Source organism: Mastomys coucha, unplaced genomic scaffold (assembly GCF_008632895.1).
Source record: "Mastomys coucha isolate ucsf_1 unplaced genomic scaffold, UCSF_Mcou_1 pScaffold21, whole genome shotgun sequence".
In the NCBI taxonomy this organism is placed as follows: domain Eukaryota; kingdom Metazoa; phylum Chordata; class Mammalia; order Rodentia; family Muridae; genus Mastomys; species Mastomys coucha.
In genome coordinates, this window is record NW_022196904.1 from 2,985,121 (window position 1) to 3,005,552 (window position 20,432).

At 45.3% G+C, this 20,432-nt stretch overlaps 1 protein-coding gene and 1 long non-coding RNA gene across 2 annotated transcripts; both read left to right on the plus strand.

The window, feature by feature from the left end:
- Positions 1-1,459: 1,459 nt before the first annotated feature.
- LOC116101618 lies at positions 1,460-4,914 on the plus strand. Its single transcript, XR_004122884.1, has 3 exons — positions 1,460-1,505; positions 4,286-4,429; positions 4,881-4,914. It is a non-coding gene; the product is annotated as an uncharacterized LOC116101618 (long non-coding RNA).
- A 6,360-nt stretch (positions 4,915-11,274) lies between these two features.
- Positions 11,275-20,430, plus strand: LOC116104128 (zinc finger and SCAN domain-containing protein 5C-like; the record flags this gene model as incomplete). The annotated part of the gene is made up of 5 exons (XM_031390915.1): positions 11,275-11,506; positions 13,932-14,377; positions 15,153-15,353; positions 17,324-17,486; positions 20,267-20,430. Coding segments are annotated over exons 2-5 (888 nt in total), but the record flags the coding sequence as incomplete, so codon positions are not given.
- Positions 20,431-20,432: the final 2 nt, after the last annotated feature.

Here is a 20,432-nt window from a genome sequence, read left to right on the forward strand (position 1 = left end):
TTTTGTTTCCTTGAGGCAAGGTTTCTCTGTGTAGTCCTGGCTTTCCAGAATTGACTCTCTAGACCATGCTGGCATCAAACTCAGAGACAGCCACCTGCTTCTCCATCCAACTGCTGGGATTATAGGCATGTGCCACCACTATCTGGCTTCACAGGAACTTTATATGAAGTGTGTAGGGAGCCTCGGAGTCAGCTCAAGACATCCTAAGACTAAGTTCTCAGCACAAAGGAGATTTATTTACCGTGGAGTGACAGAGGGCAAAGATAAGGGACAAAGACAGGAGACAGAGGGCAAGGGAGAAGGGGAAGAGAACAAAGGAGAGGGGAGGAAGGGGGGAGGGGGACTAATGAGGGGTATTTATTCCAAGGGACAAAGGACTGCTTGCCTCTGGATAGAGAGGAGACAGATGTGGTCTGAAGGTAAATGGCGATTTATAAAGGTAAAATGGGAAACCTTATGTTTAGGGAGAGGTGTTTAATTTTGATTGGGCATGTTAATTAGGGGCTTTTGATTGCTGGATTTTAATACCTTGACAGTCAGCCACAGGAAGAAGAATTGGCCAAATAAGAGAATAGACCTTGGGGGCTAGCTTTAGGAATGTCGGCTAAGGGTTTTTAGCAAAGCAGAGGGAGAGAGGGAGAAAGGCGAGGCCTGCCAGAACCTACCAGAACCATGTTTTTTATGCTCAGGCTGGCTGGCTAAAATCCCCTCGTGGTAGAGTCAACGTTGTGGTGTGTTCACCAGGGAAGTCTTTATTAGCCAGCTGGCGACTACTGATTGTCCCGGATCCCAGTGTAGCCCTGGGTCTTCCTCAGGGTGAGTTTTTAAGTATTTAACAAGAACAGTCAGCCAGAAGCCAAACTACAGAAGCTTAAAAAAAAAAAAAAAAAAAAAAAAAAAAAAGCAAGGTTAGTATACTTAAATGGATTAGGTCTTTGTCTTGATTTTAGCAGGTGGTACTGTGTACAGGCTGAGTTTATGGCTAGAATAGTGCTTTTATAACTTAGTACGTTGTGCTAAGGTGTGTAGGGGGATTACTGAGGGCCTATTACAGTCAACTCCCAATATCCTCCCTCATCAACTCTGTCTGTCTGTCTGTCGTGTGTGTGTGTGTGTGTGTGTGTGTGTGTGTGTGTGTGTGTGTGTGTGTGCATGCTATACAGAGAGAGTTTGGAGGTCATATGATAACCTGCAGGAGTCCCTTCTCTCCTTCTACCAAGTGGGTTCTGTAGACCAAAGTCATTCTTGGTACAAAAGTGCCATAACCATTTAGCCATCCTGCCCTGGGTCCTCCAGTTGCTGAACTGTAGGAAGCTGCACAGGGCTGAAACAGGGACTAAGCAAAGTTGTGTGTGTCACTGGCTAGTAGTATCAAGGTGGTGTGGTGACCTGCATTACCCTAGACTTGGGGAATCTTGGCAATTTCCTGTCCTTGTCCTCACTTCATCTCTTCCAGGGATGAGGAAGCTGGACCCTCAATAGCGCTGGTTACCTCCTGGGTCCTGGTAAGTGCTTTTTCTCCATGCTCCATCCCCCCACTTGTGCCTACCTGATGCCAGTGGCTTTGAGTCCCTGCAAAGACACTAGATTAGTTGTTTTTAAATCACTCTGACTGAAATACTTGATAAGGGTAGAAAGATTCATTTGGCTCATAATTTCAGAGGGTTTTGCTCCATCACAGTAAGCAAGGCTTGGTGAGTCAGTGTGCATCTTGAAGGTGGGAGAGAGTGGAAGAAGCCAGGGATCACTGTGTAGCCAGAGTGGGTCAGACTACAACCTTCAAAGGCTCACCCTTGGAGACCTATTTTCTTCAGTTAGGCTCCACCTCCTAAATGTTCCACAACTTTCCAGAAATCTAAGGGGAATGAACACATATTAAAAACACAAGGCCATGGTTTTCAAACCATAACATCCATATCTAGATGGGTCTGAAGGGTTAGTCCAGGTGGAAGGCTAGGTACAGAGCCTGCTGAGGGTTCAAATCTCAGCTCTGCTACTTGCTTGATGATGTTCAGGGTTAATCTCTCACTGTGCCTCCATTTCTGGCTTTGAAATGGGGAGGACACTGGTGGTTCCCACATTGATGAGAGAGTTTATGAAGTCTAAGTAAGCTAGGTGTAGCTCATTTGGTAGAGTTCCTGCCCAGCACACTGAAAACCTTGGGTTCGATGCCCACAACAGTATAAAATTAGGTATATCACAGACCTGTAATCTCAGCACTTGAGAGGTTAAAGGTGCCAGGCAGTGGTAGCTCACGCACTTGGGAGGCAGAGGCAAGTGGATTTCTGAATTCAAGGCCAGCCTGGTCTACAGAGTGAGTTCCAGAACAGCCAGGGCTACACAGAGAAACCCTGTCTCGAAAAACCAAAGAGAGATGGCTCAGTGGGTAAAGGCACTTGCTTGTCTAGCCTGGCCACTGAGTTTCATCTCCAGGACCTATAAAATGGAAGGAGAGAGCTGACTCCCATAGTCTGTCTGTCCTCTGATCTACACACCTGTGCCACACACACACACACACACACACACACACACACACACACACACGCACATACATGCACGCACATATACACATGATGGATAAATAAACATGTAGTAGTAGTAGTAGGAAGAAGAAGAAGAAGAAGAAGAAGAAGAAGAAGAAGAAGAAGAAGAAGAAGAAGAAGAAGAAGAAGAAGAAGAAATTATCTAGGCGAGGCCTGGGAAGTGTTTGCTGTTTAAGGAGACCCAAGTTCAGAACCTAAAAAGCAAGGTAGTATGAGTCTGTAATCTCAGTCCTGAATTTGCTGATTGTTGGGAGCAGAGCATGAAGGTCCTTGCGCCCATATCTCTCCAGAGAAACCAGAAATGTTAAGCACAAAATGGGAATTATGCTTTCTTGTGCACGGGGAATTGTATTATACTAGGAAATACCCCGCCTTCCCTAACCCACTCAATACTGGGTTTAAATACCTGGAGAATAAGCTGCCTGCCATCAGACTCTCTACAAGGTTTGCCCAGGCTGATGAAGCCTATCTGAACCAACTTCTCATTTTCATCTCTTTGCAGTTCTCTTCTCTGCCTGACACCTGTGAGCTCCAGGTTCAGTACTCAAATCCTGTTTCTAAAAGCTAAGGCAGGAAAAAAAAAAAAAAACCCTGGTGTTGCCTTTTGGTTTCTACAAATACAGCAGCACATGCTCATTTCCAAAACCTTAAACAATCCAGCACACACAGTAGGACTACAACTCTTTCAAGACAGAGAGTCTTGGGAAGCTGGCTAGGAGGGAGCCAGGGATTACTGTCCTCCCGGTGAATTCAGTGCAGGACTTGACCTGAGCTGCTTTCTCATTGTCACCTGCAGGGGGCAGTGCTGACCAGATACAAGTACCAGGTTGGCTTCCAACGTGGATTTTTTTTTTTTTTTGGTTTTTCGAGACAGGGTATCTCTGTGCAGCTCTGGCTGTCCTAGAACTCACTCTGTAGACCAGGCTGGCCTTGAAATCAAAGGTCCACCTGCCTCAGCCTCCTGAGTGCTGGGACTAAAGGTGAAACCATCCACACCTGGCTCACATCCCCTTTTCTAACGTTTAAGGATCTCAGTGTGTGCTCCCACATCCGCTTAGCAGGCTTCCTCTGTTGGAACTTCACCAATACTATGTCTTTCTTGGAGCTCAGTATTTTTTCTGTCCACGTGAACACTCTTCCTCGGTCACAGTTTAATTCTTGGAAACCAATACTCCAACTGTGTCAGCTCCTTTGAGAAACATGTGCTGGGGCTGGGGAGAAGAGCTCAGAGGGTTCTAGCTCTTGCAGACATGAGGACCTCAGCTCAGATCCCCAGTACCCATATAAAAATGTCTGTGTTAGCCTAGAACTCCAGCCCTGTGGGGAAGGGTAGGTGGAGACAGAGAATCACAGTCTGGCTGTTGGCCTTGCTCCAGATTCAGTGAGCCACTCAGTCTCCAATGAAACAGAGATAGTTAGAATGGGGCATCCAACATTTCCTCCTAAGGGTAAACGAGCCCACCCAGGGTCTCTGCATCATTAGTGGTGTGGACAATTTAAAACCTGTTGGGGTCGGTGAGATGGCTCTGAGGGTAAAGCACTTGCCCAGAAAACCAGATAACTGGGGTTTGATTGCCACCACTCAAGTCAGGATGAAAGGGGAGAGCTGACTCCACACATGCACCATGGCACAGACTTGTAACCGCCCCACCACCACCACTGCCATCACCATCACCACACATTCAATGCTAATAAATAACATTAATTAAAAAATTAACCCACCTTTTGCTCTCCTGTTGCAGGTCTGCACACACTGGACAAGAATGTTCCCAAGGAAGAAGGCATCCTGGACTGAGAGAGTTAGCCATACCTCATTTCTCCTTCCTTTCCAGCTCATTCTCCCCCACCCCCATCCCAGTGAAGGACTTTCAACACCCTTTGCTAAGGTTAAGACCCTACAACTATATCCCCAAATCTCACGAAGACATGTTGTAACATTTAAAGAATCACTCTGATGTAATTCTGGAATGTCCCTGTTTTATTGATTGCTCTTGGGCCAAGTCTAAGATGTCATCATGGGGCACCAGGGATGACCCAGGGGTTAAGAACACTTTTTGCACTTCCAGAGGACTTAGTTCCTAGAACATATTTTATGGGGCTCAAAACCACCAATAATCCTAGCATCAGGGGCTTTGATGCCTCTGGCCTCCATGGGCAGCTAGCTGCATTCACTTTCACAAGTTCACATACAGACACACATACATGCACATAGTTTTAGAACAATGGTAATAAATACATCTTTTTTAAAAAAAAAAAAAAGATAAATTGGGGGCTGGAGAGACAGCTCGTGGTTAAAAGTATTTCCTGCTCTTACAAATGACCCGTGTTCTATTTCAGGATCCATGTCCCGTGGCTCACATCTGCCTGAAACACCATCTCCAAGGTACCCAACACCTCTGGCTTCCAAAGGCACTTGTACTCAGGTACTCATAGCTATATGCAGACAACAGAAACATAGTTGTCATTACGGAATCTAAGAGTAATGTGGGGACTCTTGGGAAAGGTGTGTAATCATAGAACATTCGTACAATATATTCTGGCTAACTGTATCCCCACTCCATTCCCCGAGCATGCACGAGTGTGCATTCACATACGTGCACACAAGTGTGGAGGTCGGAAGACAGCTCTTTAGGAAGTTGATTCACCCCTTCCATCATGTGAGTTCTGGGAATCAACCCCAAGGTTACCAGCCTTTGCTTGCTGAGATATCTCACTCACCCAGAACTGGGATAATCCTCTGGAATCCCCATCACAATCTCAGTGGCCGCTTTGATGTCGTGAAAGGCTTTTTGAAATTATGGTTGCTTCTTCCCTGTCCTAGCATCAGAGGAGGCCATTTTGTGCTCCAGATCTTACAAGGCGGTGCTCAAGGACAAGGTACTGAAGACCTCAGGGCCAGCCTCAGTACCTAGTGCTAGTCTCTGCCCATCCCCGCCCTCCAACCTGTTCCTAGCTCCATCTGCATCCTGGCTCCCTAGCAGAACAGCCTGACAGGTTTCCTTAAGGCATGCGCCCCAACCGGTTGCCTTTCCAAAGGGCTGGGCAGATGTGGGGCTGGGGCTTGGGGAGAGGATTTCTCCTCAGCCCCCATCTCCATCTTCCGGTTGAGGAGCATCTCTGCTAAGTTAAGGTGGTGGTGGTGGGTTGGAGTCTTGCGCAAACTGAAACAATGAGATGCCGGGAATGAAATCCAAGGAAAAAATCCAAGGAAGAAAAGGGCATGTCTCATTTTGGAAAACACGCTAAATGTGCCAACACTCAGTCCCAACCAGAGAAGAAAACTCCTGTGGTGGATTTGGAAGGCCAAGCTTTCCAAGGTGGTTGTTAGAGATGGCAAGACCTAACTAAATGGTGGGAAAATTGTCTGGCAGATGTGAAAATGCCCGAGGCTGGGCATGTCCTTGCTTAGCAAGTGTGGAGCTCTGGGTTTGATCTGCCTTATATGGGTGTGGTGCACCCATATAAGGCAGTTCACAACAACCTTGACTCCATCTCCAGGGGATCTGATGTCCTCTCCTGATTTCCATGGGCAGCTTCACTCAGGTGTACAAGGCCACACACATATACAGTAAACAAACAAACAAATAAATAAAATCTTGTTGGGCAGCGGTGGTGTACTCCTTTAATCCCAGCACTTGGGAGGCAGAGGCAGGCAGATTTCTGAGTTTGAGGCCAGCCTGGTCTACAGAGTGAGTTCCAGGACAGCCAGGGCTATACAGAGAAATCCTGTCTTGGAAAAAAACAAAAATAAATAAATAAATAAAATCTTAAATCACCATAATATCCTTCTTTCTTTCTTGTCTGACATCTTTCTTTCTTTCTTTCTTTCTTTCTTTCTTTCTTTCTTTCTTTCTTTCTTTCTGGTGATGTATTAGAATAGTGGCTCACATCTGGACACAACACACTAGGCCCAAAACAGTTCCACATGTAAGAGGTTTTATTGGGAGAGAGAGGGACGAGGTGGCAGCGGAAAGAAGATCGAGGAGAGGGAGAGGGAGATGGAGAGAGAGAAAAGAGCATACCCATATATATGGATAATGACTTAACGCAGGTAAATGTGGGAGGTGAGCCAAATGGATTCTGGGAATATGGTGGCTGTTGTCTTGGCAACAGGTCTGTGGGCTCCACTGTCACCTATGTGATGTCGTAGGTTTGGGAGGCCCTAATGCCAACACCTAGTCTATGGAGAGTTCCAGGATAGCCAGGGCTACACAGAGAAACCCTGTCTCAAAACCCCCCAAAAATATCAGAAATATAGGAGCAGGAGAGATGGCTCAGTAGTTAAGAGAAGTGGCTGCTCTTCCAGAGAACCCAGGTTCAATTCCCAGCAACCACATGACAGCTGACAACCCTCTGTAACCGCAGTCCCAGGGGATCTAACACCCTCTTTTGACCTTGTGTATCAGACATGTTTGTTGTGTAAAGATACATATGTGGCCCAAACACCCTTATGTATAAAATAAAGTTAAAAAAAACATTAAAAATCTCAGAGAGGAGCTGGAAATTTGCTCTTCCAGGTTAAGAATATTGCTCTTTCAGAGCACCCACATGGTGGCTTACAACCACCCCATAGCTCCAGTTCCAAGAGATCAGATACCCGGTCTTTATGGGCACTGCATACATGTGTATTGCACAGACATACAAGCAAGCAAAGCATCCCATACACAAAATAAAAATAGATTAACATGCCAGGAAGTGGTGGCACACTCCTTTAATCCCAGCACTCGAGAGGCAGAGGCAGGCAGATTTCTGAGTTCGAGGTCAGCCTGGTCTACAGAGTGAGTTCCAGGACAGCCAAGGCTACACAGAGAAACCCTGTCCCAAAAAACCAAAACCAAAAACAAAACAAAAAACAAAACAAAAAACAAACAAACAAAAGATTAACATTTAAATGAATAAAATCAGAGATACAATGACCTGGTTATCAATTGTATTTTGTATCCTTTTTAAAATTATCAACATAATGTCATTATTATCATTACTTTTGAAAGAGTTAAATTTGAGACTTGTGCTGGCTAATGAGAAAATTGCAGGTTTGAAGAAAACACAGTGGACCAAGGTCGAATATGTCCAAATAAGCCTGGGCAAAAGCAAGCTGTTACTAACAGGCCAAGAAGATATACAAGAGAAAAAAATGCAAGGACATGTCTGGGCAGACACTGAGTAGTGGGCCATCCGGTCCTCTTAGATATGGTTTAAGGTCAGATGCTCTGTTGATTCAGATTAACACCAACCTTAGGAATTTTCCACTCTGTTCTGCACGTAATATAGTTGATATTTGAACTAGCCAATCATGTATAGCCACACTGATTCCTTTGTTCCCCCAGACCTTTTTCCTATATAAACCCCTAACCCCTGAGCCTCGTGGTTGATTCCACTATCTCCTGCATGAGATAGGTGTGGTGTAGGCCCAGAGAGGTCTGAAAATTAAACTGCCTCATGTGTTTTACATCAAGATGATCTCTCGTGATTCCTTGGGTGCGAGTCCTCCCGAGACTTGAGTGGGGGTCTCCCTATGGGGGAGTCTTTCACTTTGAGAGGGGATCTCATGTAGGCCAGGCTGGTCCCAAACTTGCTACATGGTCAAGAATACTTTGGGTTTCCAAGCCTCCTGCCTCCATCTATTAAAGTACTATTGTTGTGATTATAAAAATGTAAAGAAATACTAAAATATGTTCTATGGGGGTGTGGTAAGGTGTGTGGGGGGAAGGGAGTGCCTCTGCAGACCCATGCTGAGGCATCCCTTCCCCCTGAGGGACCAGCCATAAGATGAGGAAGGTATAGTATAGAATAGAGTTTATTTGGGGCATGGGGAGGGGAGTTAAGAGGGTAGCAGAGGCAGAGAAAGGCAGAGAGAGAAAGAGAGAGAGTAGAGAAGTAGAGGCTGGCCTTGACCATGTGGAGAGAGGGGGGAAGAAAATGGGGAGAGAGGGGAGCAAGAGAGCAAGAAGGCAAGAGTAAGAGAATAAGAGAGAGAGGAGGGGACAAGCAGTCCTTTTTATGGCGGGCCAGGCCTACCTGGCTATTGCCAGGTAATTATGGGGAGGAGCATACCTGGCTGTTGCCAGGTAACTGTGGGGGTGAAGTCCAGACAGAATACCAACAACTATGAAATATTTCTTAGTAATAAAAGATAGAGGTGGAAACACCCATAAAGCGTTTCATATTTATTTTTTCATTTTCAACACAACATAGAATACTTCTCAGATCCCAGTCATTTCACTTGGTTCAATTTCTCCCCCAGCAAACAGGCTCACAGGGGGTACAAGCTGGGTATCTCCTGATGCAACTCAGTATGGGTTCTGTGTACCTGAGGGAAGAGGTTATGTCCCACCGGTTGAGAGTTTTGTTCCCCAAGACTGCTCCATTTCAGATCCATTTCACTTGCAAGCCTCTGGGCCTTCTGATTACTTGGCCGTAAACTGGGGTGTCCCCCATCTCCTCCCCGGGTTCTGTTAAGTTGTACAAGTGACTCCCAGACATCAGGGAAACACTCTTGCTGGCTTGTTAAAAGGATATTACAGAGGATGCAGTAAAAGGATAGATAGGACAAGATACAGGGCTGCTGAGCCTCCATACCCTCTGTGTACCACTCTCTCCATGACTTCAACATCCTGGAAGCAGGTCTCTGCTTCTCTAAATTCCTGGAAATACTTATTTCAGGGATTGGAGAAATGGTCCAGAGGATTCAGGTTTGGTCCCCAGCACCTCACAAGCATCTATAGCTCCCAATTCTACTTACAGATATTTGGGCAAAAGAACTTATACACTTGAAATAAAACTTAAAAAAAAAAAAAAACCAACAAGATGTATTTAAGGGCCCCTGGATGGCTCAGTGTGTAAAGGAGCTTGCTGAAAACTGGATCACCTGAATCAGATCCCTGTTGTGCATTTGAATGCATGCTCCTACCCTACAATACATACAAAATAAATAAACAAAATGTAATGAAAATTTAAAAGAAGCATTTATTCCAAAATAAAAATTTTAAGACACATTTACAGGAAAACAAAGCCATACAAAACAAATAAACAAAAACAAAACAAGCTGGGCAGTTGTGGAGGACACCTTTAATCCCAGCACTTACGAGGCAGAGGCAGGCAGATTTCCGAGTTCAAGGCCAGCCTGGTTTACAGAGTGAGTTCCAGGACAGCCAAGGCTACACAGAGAAACCTTGTCTCAAAAAACAAACCAACCCAAAACAAAAAAACAAACAACCCAACCCAAAACAAAACAAAAACGAGGGCAAAGCTGGGCAGTAACGGCACACACCTTTAATCTCAGCATTCCAGAGGTAGAGGCAGGCAGATCTCCGGAGTTCAAGACCAGTCTGGGTAACAGTTGCAGTAGAGCAAGGGCCACACAGAGAAATACTGTTTCCAAAAACCAAACTAACCAAACAAACAAACCAAAACCCAAAACCAACCCAATAAAACATAAACAAAAAAGGCAAGAGTGTTAGTGTTCAAGTGCTATGAAAAGACACCATGACCAAGACAACTCTTACAGAAAACTTTTGACTGGGAGTTTGCTCATAGTTTCAGAAATTTGCTTATCATGTCAGGGGGCATGCAGACCTAGTCCATGACCAGAGAATTAGGCACACCTATTCATTTATTTTATTTATTATTACTTTTAACTCTTTATTATTTTTGGGAACAGAGTCTCTTTCTGTAGCCCTGATTGTCCTGCTACTTGCTCTGTTGACCAGGATGGCTTCAAACTCATAGACATCTGCCTACCTCTGCCTCCTGAGTGATGGGGTTAAAGTGCCCCACCACTGCCCAGCTAAATTATTTATCTTTTAAAAGTATTTTTCATTAATTTTTTACAAATTTCAAACATGTACACAACACATTTTGGTCATATCCTTCGCTATTCCTCACCCTAACTTGTCCCAGAGATTGAACTCTGTAAGGCTTCACTTATTCTTAGCAAATGTTTATCTCTGAGACACACCCTCAGTGTCTCAAGGTCTTATTTATTTATTTATTTAGAAAGGGTCTGATGTAGCCCAGGCTTGTCCCAAACTTTGGTTTTGGTTTTTTGGTTTTTTTTTTTTTTTTTTTTTTGGTTTTTCTAGACAGGGTTTCTCTGTCTTGCCCTGGCTGTCCTGAAACTCACTCTGCAGACCAGGCTGGCCTCGAACTCAGAAATCCGCCTGCCTCTGCCTCCCAAGTGCTGGGATTAAAGGCCTGCGCCACCACCACCCGGCTCCAAACTTTCTATATAGCTGTAAATGACTTTAAACTTCTGATCCTCCTACCTGGAATTACAGGTGTGTGTCACCACACTTGGTTTTATACAATGCTAAAAACAGACTCTTTCAGCCCCTTGCATGCTAAGTCATACACTCTGACATCTGAAATGTATCCCCAGCTGAGGCAGACAAAATTATTTGTTTATTTATTAATTTTTAAAAGTATGAGACAGCATCTCATTGAATTTCCTCAGCTGGCCTTACACTCACTCAGAAGCCCAGGCAAGCCTTGAATTTACAATCCTCCGACCTTACCCTCTCCAGTAGCTGGTATCATGACCACATCTTGGTAATTTAATAAATTTATCCCCTCCCTCTTTCAGTCCCACCATAAATCTATCCTCCAGATTTCTAAAATGACATCTAAAATGGCACCTAAAGTGCTTGAGGCAAGCTCTGGGCAGACTAGTAACCAGAAGACATTTTTTTGTTTGTTTGTTTCAAGACAGGGTTTCTCTGTGTAGCCCTGGCTGTCCTGGAACTCACTCGATAGACCAGACTAGCTTCGAACTCCTGCCTCCTCCAGAACTTCTGGAACCCAGCCTCCCAAATACTGGGATTAAAGGCGTGCACCACCACCGCCCACCACCGGAAGACGGCTCTTATGCTGCCTATATAAGCAATGGATGGCGCTGATGCTCCAAGCACTTTGCTGAGAGATCTGGGAAGACAGGAGACTGCGGGCACGAAGACTGGGCTGGCAAGGTAAGTTAACCAGGGAGGAAGGCGGGCTAGGCTAGCAAAGCTGTGTGTGTTCTGATGCAGACACTATGGAAGTGTTCTCAAGATTTAACTGGGCAGAAGGTACCTTCAGCTAGGCACTTTGGACCCGAGACAGGAGGATGTTCCAGCGAGTTCCGGCCGCATGGAAAGGCAGTCTCTCAACAAACAAAAAGAACTCCCAGGTCCCTAGAGCTCCTACTGTGTCCTTTCTGATGAAGATCTTTCTTCCTCGGTGCTCAGCTCCTGGTAATAACCATGTACCTATTTCAGATTCCAAGAGCAGATTCCAATTTGCTCGTATCTATATCTTGACGCTGGGTTGCTGGGTCACGTTTTCACATGTTTGAATTTGTTTTTATTTTATTTTCTCTTGAGATACTGTAGCTCCATAATTCACGCTGTCTATCCTGGAACTCCATCCTCTTGCCTTAGCCTTCAGAGCTGGAAGCAGAATCAGGAACCTTCAGAGCCACCTTTATTTATTTATTTATTTATTTATTTATTTATTTATTTATTTATTTATGGGGGTTGGGGGTGCAGGTGGTTGTTTGAGACAGGGTTTCTCTGTGTAGCCCTGGCTGTCCTGTCCTGGAACTTACTCTGTAGACCAGGCTGGCCTGGAACTCAGAAATCCGCCTGCCTTTGCCTCCCAAGTGCTGGGATTAAAGGCGTGCACGGCCACCGCCCTGCGGAGCATTATTCTTAATTAACACAATTATACCAAGCCTTTAGGGGGTGAAGGCAGAGTCCATTGTGGAGGCGCTTACCCAGAATCCCAGCTTTCAGGAGGTAGACAGCAGATGATTGCTATAAAGTTTAAGGCCAAACTCGACAACGGGATGAGTTTTAAGCTAGCCTGAGCTATACAGCAGCTCAACCCTATCTCAAAACGAAAAATAAAAACAAAAACCCCAAACCATTTTGGGACAAGTTCAAACTTGGTTAAAAATCTAATTCTTACCTGAGTGGTGGTAGCACACTCTTTTAACCCCTTGCACCAAGGAGGCATATGTAGGTGGATCGTTTGAGTTCAAAGTCAGCCTGATCTACAGAGGGAATTCCAGGACAGTCAAAGCTACATAGTATAAATACATAAAACATCAATTCCTGAAATATTTAAATGTATTAGATTTTTAACACCTTATGCCTGGGTAGAGGATGAAGTGGTTTTTTGTTTGGGGGTTTTTCTTTTTAATTTATTTTTGTAGAGCTGAGGATATAACAAAGTTTCAAGGCAAGCCCCCTACCAGCTGAGCTATGTCTTTCAACTGTTCTCTCTCTCTCTCTCTCTCTCTCTCTCTCTCTCTCTCTCTCTCTCTCTCTCTCTCTCTCTCTCTCTCTCTCTCTCTCTCTCTCTCGGGCCTAGAACACACAGGTCTACCTGCCTCTGCCTCCAAGTGCTGGGATTAAAGGCATGCCTCACCATCGCCTGGCTCAGATTCAATTTCTAACACCTTTGCCTACAACTCACAATTACCTACAACTCTCAGGGTCTCCAAGGCCTTGGGTACTAGGCACAGAGACAAACATGCATATAAAACATAAATAAGAATTTAAAATGTGTGTAAAACATCCCTACACATTATTTAAAGTTTTTTTTAAAGATTTATTTATTTATTATATGTAAGTACACTGTAGCTGTCTTCAGACACTCCAGAAGAGGGCGTCAGATCTTGTTACGGGTGGTTGTAAGCCACCATGTGGTTGCTGGGATTTGAACTCAGGACCTTCGGAAGAGCAGTCAATGCTCTTAACAGCTGAGCCATCTCTCCAGCCCTATTTAAAGTTATTAATGTTATTGGTTTGCCAGGCATCAGGGTACATGCCTTCAATCTCAGCACTTGGAAACTTGGAAGCACTCATGCATCTGAGTTCAAGGCCAGCATGGTCTATATATCTTTCACAGTGATCCTGGTGCTACAGGTGTGAGTTACTACCTGTATTTTTTGGTTCCTTGTTTTTAGAGTCTCCTGTAATTCTCACTTATGCAGCTAGTACTTTTAAGTTGTAATTATGAAATATAATGAATTTTGTAATGAAATATAAATGTTTTTCTATCAAACTCTGTTAAATTTTCCAACTACCAAGTTTTAAGCTATAAATAAAAAGTAATTCAGATATAATTTATATAATTAAAATTTTTCCCAATTAAAATCTTTCCTTTTTCTGTTTTGGTTGAGACAGTTTCTCTGTAGCTCTGGCTGTCTGTCTACATGTCAATCCATGTAGACTGGGCTGGCCTCAAATCTATCCTCCTGCCTCTGCCTCCCAAGCAGCCCCGATTTAAGGCCATCACTCCCAGCAGCAAGTTTGTATGTTCCTAACAATGTATATGCCCAGAACTGTTGGGGGATGGCAATCTAGGAGGCAACAGAATTAAACTAATCCACTTCCTTCTTGCTCCCAGGCGTCTGGACCAACATCGAACCTATCTCTGGTAGGCCGGTTTACACCGGAGTCACTTCAGACCAAGGGGAAATATTCACCCCAGAAATGGCTATGAATGTGCCACCAGACAGCCTTGTCACATCGGGGCAGCCACTATCACTAATGTCCCAGGTAAATCATGGAGAAAAGCAAAACTACAACCCCGAATTTTGGCACATGAAGTTCCGAGGTTTCAGCCCTTTGAAAGGGTCCAACCACATCCAGGACCTGAGGAGACTGTCTGAGCTATGCTATCAGTGGCTGAGGCCAGACCTGAACAGCATGGAGGAGATCCTGGATCAGCTGGTGTTGGAGCAGTTCCTAATCTGCATGCCGCCAGACCTGCAGGCCTTAGTGAAGGAGAGTGGAGTGAAGAGCTGCAAAGACCTGGAAGAGATGCTGAGGGAAGAGAAACCCCGTGACTGGGTAAGCAGAGTCTCAACTGTGCACTTGGGGGAAAGGCAGCTTGGGCGGCCTCTGTGACCTGGGAGCAGAACCCGTAGAAGATCTTGCCCTTAATCAGTGGCTCTCAAGGGAAGAGTTTTGCTTCCCAAGAGATAATAAAGGCAATGTCTGGGGACTTTTATGGACTTGTTTTGTCTTTGTGAAGGTTACAGAAACTATTTAGAAGCCAAGGGATTGTACAGATCAGAAACAGTGCAAAGTAACAGGTCAATCATTGAGTCAAGAGTACACACTAGGTTTGTTTTTGTTTTTGTTTTTGACAGTTTTGAGCTGCCATGTTGGTGCTGGGAATTGAATCCAGGTGCTCTTAATCTCTGAGCTGTCTGTCCAGTCCCTTTGTTGTTGTTGTTGTTGTTTTAATCTGCATGTACCTCATGATGTCCTTGGAGGCCAGAGGAGGACATCAGGTCCCCTTGGAACTAGAGTTACAGTTATGAGGCACCATATTGGTACAGGTCAGTGAACAGAGAGCAGTCAGTACTCTTAATTCTTTCCAACTTTGCTGCCCCAGTCTTCTTGTTTATTGAGACAGGGTCTAATGTAGCCCAAGCTGGTCCCCAACTCACTTTGTGTAGCTGAGTATGACCTTGTGGACCAATCCATGCTTAGGAAGGCAGATTTGCAAGTAAGCCTAGCCGGGATGCCAAATGAGAACAGAAGCTAGAGTGCTTGCTGGGAGAACTATATCCAGGCTCTTACATGGGGTTTGATCCTGATTCCCTTTTTCTCCCCACAGTCCATAATCTATTCTGAAGGACAGGCATACCTCCTTCGGGATCCCAGCCTTGGGAAGGCTGAAGCCACAGAGGATAAATGGGATCATATGGATTTGTCCCGAGAGCACCAGTCAAATCAGAATGAGGAGTTTCCCAACAGAGGCCAGGCCAGCCAGGAGCTGCAGAACCTCTCAGAGACTGAAGAGCCATCCACCAGCCAGGTGAGTGTACATCACTATCACTTGGGGGTGACTTGGGAGAAGGAGCTAGAAGACAGGAGTTTTGAGATTTGGTAAGGGCTGGGGTTGGACACACTGATCATAGATGTATATATCCCATACTTAGACAGTGTTGTGCTGGATGAACACCCACCTGCCTGCCTGCCTACTCACTAAAGCTCAGCATTAAGAACAGGCATGGTGGTGCAAGCCTTTAATCTCAGCTCTGAGGCAGAATGTGGCAAGTGTCTCTTGAGTTTAAGGCCAGACTACACAGTGACCCTTTCTCAACAATAACTGTGAGGCCACCATCAACATAAACTGATAAAGCATAGTGCTACCCTGTACTCAAAGCCACTTGGAAAGCTATCAGGCTTGAGGCCAGTCTGGGCTACATAGATTTCAGAGATAGCTTGAGCAATTTATCAAGACCCTGTTTCAAACAACAACAACAACAACAAAGCACAAACCTCTAGACCACAGACCAGTGAACAAGCAAAGAAAAAATAAAGCTAGTAGAATACTCTGATTGGATGTGAGGAATGAAGCCACTGTGGGTGGAAGGAAGGTAGTGGTTCATTCTCCAGCAGTCTTTCAGGGCTGGAAGCCGCTAGGAAAGTTTACTTTGCACCCTCCTCCATTCCTCCAGATCCACACCATTACCCTCTCCCAACAACTTCCTGCCCCTCTTTGAAAACTAACCTCCCTGCCCCTGAATCTAGTTTGTGCTACTCATGCAGCCCTGGGTGCACTCGCTGGAGTGAGGTAGACCTACCAGGGATCTCAAAAACCCAAAACCATCAACTGTCCATAAGCTCCTCCTTTAGGGGGCGGGGACTCCTGCGCTCCTCCTACTCCTTGCTGGAATGGTGATTGGCTGGATGTTGTAAAGGGAACTGCTGTAATGTAAGTTCATGAGTTCTGTAGTTCAGTCCTGTCCAGAAGACCTGGTTTTATTCCTATCACCAACTCCTCCACTCCCTCCCACCGGACCTTTCACCCTCCCTACCCCTTCAGGCCTTTATTATCCTCCCCACCCCTACCCCACATCTGCCTCTTAGAATCTTTTTTTACTTTGTTTTTCCAGACAAGTTTTCTCTGTAGCGCTGGCTGGCCTGGAACTGGTGATCTGCCTACCCTTGCCTCTTGACTGCTAGGATTAAAGGCATGGGACACAACTGGCTAAGAGTCTATCAAAGTCCATAGTATCAGAGGAGACCTTCCCCCCCCATCAGAATCATTTAATTTCCTATTATATTGTCCTATTATACCTGTGGGTATTTTTCTTGCATGTGTATATGTGTGTGCCTGGTGCTTTCGGGGTGAGAAGAGAGTGTTAGACTACTTGGAGCTGTAGTTACAGGTGGCTCTGAGCCTCCTTGTTGGGTGCAAACCCAGGCCCTCCTGAAGAGCAGTCAGTGATCTTAATCTCTGAGCCATATCATCTCCAGTCCCACAGAGGCAGGTGGATTTCTGAGTTCGAGGCAGCCTGGTCTACAGAGTGAGTTCCAGGACAGCCAGGACTATACAGCGAAACCCTGTCTCAAAAAGCAAAACAAAACAAAGAAAAACCCTATGGACTATAGGAAAAGAGGCAGGAGGAGTTCTGGGATAGAGCCAGGTGTGGCAGATTCCTGGGAAGATGACAGACATGTGGTACCTGAGCACAGGCAGCAGCCACATGGCAGAATGTAGATGAAAATAAATGAGATAATTTAAGTTAGGACTTTGTCAGAGAATAATCTAGCCATATGGCCAAGGTATTTGTGAATGTTTAGTTTTGGAAGCATGGGGCTGGGAGGAAGAACCAGGACATGGCTTCTGCAGATGTACAAATATGTTTATGTGGGATAAGGTGGGCTCTAGAAGTAGGACTATTCCCACAACTCTGGAAAAGGATGTAGTGTGCCAGATCGAGATTTCCATGCTCCATCTCTCCACTGAACACACACCCATAATTGTTCTCTGTCAAGGAAGAGGACATTTTGCCGGCAGTAATTCCTGAGAAGAGACAGCCAGACTACCTGAGACCTGAGCAGAGCCTGGGGAATGACTCAGTTCCTGATTGGAAAGAGGCAGAGACATCTTTGTTTGTTGGTCAGGACCCTCATCCAACACTGAATCCTGGAGTACAAGGTGGGGACTTGACTGGGTACACATTAATTACCCTTGTTCAACACTCTTGAGAAGTTGGTGGGATGTTCCCAGCCTGCAGCAGAATTTGAGTTTGGACAACTCTGGTATGGTTAGAATAGTTTTTTGGCTTTTCCAGACAGGCTTTCTCTGTGTAGCCTTGGCTGTCCTGGAACTCAATCTGTAGACCAGGCTGGCCTCGAACTCAATCTGCCTGCCTCTGCCTCCCAAGTGCTGATTAAAGGCGTGAACCACTACTGCCTGGCTGGAATGGTCTTTTTATTATTCCTTTAATTTTCTATTAATTTACTTATTCACTTTACATCCCAGTTGCAGCCCCCTCCTCCCCTCCCAGTTCCTGCTCACACAACCCTTTACTCATTCCCATCCATGTCATCTCTGAGAAGGGGGAAGGTCCTGGGTACCAACCTACCCTGGTACCTCAAGCAAATTCTCTTCTACTGAGGCCAGACAAGACAGCCCAGTTAGGGGAATGGGATCCACAGGCAGGGAACAGATTCAGTGACAGCCCCCCATCCCAGTTGTTGGGAGAACCCCCACGAAGACCAAGATGTACATCGGCTACGTATGTGTGTGTGTGTGGTGGGTCTAAGTCTAGCCCTTGTATGTTCTTTGGTTGCTAGTTCAGTCTCTGGGAGTCCCCAAGGGTTTGGTTTAGTTGACACTGTTGGTCTTCCTGTGGAGTCGATCCCTTTTGGGTTCCTCATTCCTTCCCCGAACTCATCGACAAGACTCCCCAAGTTCCCCCTAATGTTTGGCTGTGGGTGTGTGCATCTGTTTCAGTCAGCTGCTGAGTGGAGCCTCTCAGAACAGTTAATAATGTCAGGGTTTGGTTCTTGCCCATGGGATGGATCTCCAGTTGGACCAGTCATTGGTTGGCCATTCCCTCCATCTCGGTTCCATTATTGTCCCTGCATTTCTTGTGTAGGTAGGACAAATTTTGGGGTTGAAGGTTTTCTGTGTGGATTGGTGTTCTTATCCCTCCTGGTTACAGGAGGTGGCTACTTCAGGCTCCATATCCTCCACTTCTAGGAATCTGAGTCACACCCATAGACTCTCTGGAACTTCCCCTATCTTGGGCCTCTAGCATGTCCTAGAGATCCCTCCTTCCCCTGCTAATTTCTGTTCACTCTCCTAGCCCTCTCTCCCCAGTTCTCCCTACACCTGATTCCCTCCCTATCCCCTCTCCCATCTAGTAACCTCCCTCCATCCACTTCTGAAGTCTATTTTATTTCCCCCTTCTGAGTGAGATTCAAGAATTCTTCCTTGGGTCCTTCTTGTTATTAAGCTTCATTGAGTCTGGATTGTAGCCTGGGTATCATGTACTTTATGGCTAATATCCACTTATCAATGAGTACATAGCATGCATGTTCTTTGGGTCTAAGTTACCTCACTCAGGATGATATTTTTCTAGTCCCATCCATTTGCCTGAAAATTTCATGATGTCCTTTTCTTTAATAGCTGAATAGTGTTGCATTGTGTAAATGAACCACATTTTCTTTACCCATTCTTCAGTTAAGGGACATCTGGACTGCTTCCAGTTTCTGGCTATTATAAATAAAGCTGCTGCGAACACAGCACATGTCCTTGTGGCACAGTGGAGCATCTTTTTATGTCCAGGAATGGTACAGCTGGGTCTTGAGGTAGATCTATTCCCAAGCTGACAAATTGATTTCCAAAGTGGTTGTACAAATTTGCAGTCTCACCAGCAATGGAGGACTCTTCCCATTGCTCCACATCCTTACCAGCATACACTGTTTCTTGAGTTTTTTATCTTAGCCATTCTGATATATGTAAGGTGGAATCTCAGGGTCATTTTGATTTGCATTTCCTTGATGACTAAGGATGTTGAACATTTTTTAAGTGTTTCTAGGCCATTAGAGATTCCTCTGAGAATTCTGTTTAGCTCTGTACCTCTCTTTTTTAAAATTTATTTATTTTATGTGTAAGTACATGATTGCTCTTTAGACGCCCCAGAAGAGAGCATCAGACCCCATTACAGATGGTTGTGAGCCACCTTGTGGTTGCTGCTGGAAATTGAACTCAGAACCTCTAGAAGAGCAGTCAGTGCTCGTAACCACTGAGCCATCTCTCCAGCCCATTTACTCCATTTTTTTTTTTGTTTTTGTTTTTTCGAGACAGCGTTTCTCTCTGCAGCCCCGGATGTCCTGGTACTCACTCTGTAGACCAGGCTGGCCTCGAACTCAGAAATCCGCCTGCCTCTGCCTCCCAAGTGCTGGGATTAAAGGCGTGCACCACCACCTGGCCCGGCCCGTTTTTGTTTTTATTTATTTTTATTGTTTTATTGTATAGGTATGTGCCTTGTATCTCTGATCTCTCCGCAAAATTTTGACATGAAGGGATGTTGGATTTTGTCAAAGGCTTTTTCGGCATCTAATGAGATGATCATGTGGTTTTTCTTTCAGTTTATGTGGTGTGTGTGTGTGCGTGCGTGCGTGTTGAACTATCCATGCAGCTCACCTTAGCCATATATGCCACCGGTGGACTTGACTGGCAAGGCATCTGGTTGTTCTGGTGATTTCCACCTGTGCCTCTGGTGGAACAAACTGGCAAGCAGAATAATGGTCTTTAAGTACTGCATGTCTCAGTGGGTTAAAGTGGGCCGGAAAGAATCGACCCAAAAATTATCCTCTGACCTCCACATTTTTAGGCTAGCACATCCTTCTGTAATCAAATAAATGTGACACTTCTTTTGAGACAGCATCTCATATTTTAAATGTTGGACGTGGACTCTCTTCCAGCTGGTTCTCTCAGAGTAAAGCGTGCCGTGCTGCCCCAAGAAGACAGTGTTGTGGATGCTGTACCATCTTTCACCCATATTCAGGAAAGAGAGTTAGCCGTGAATAGAGATCTTCAGAGTCTTCGTGGTTCCAACTTACCCACTTCCCAAGGAGTGGCCTCCTACAT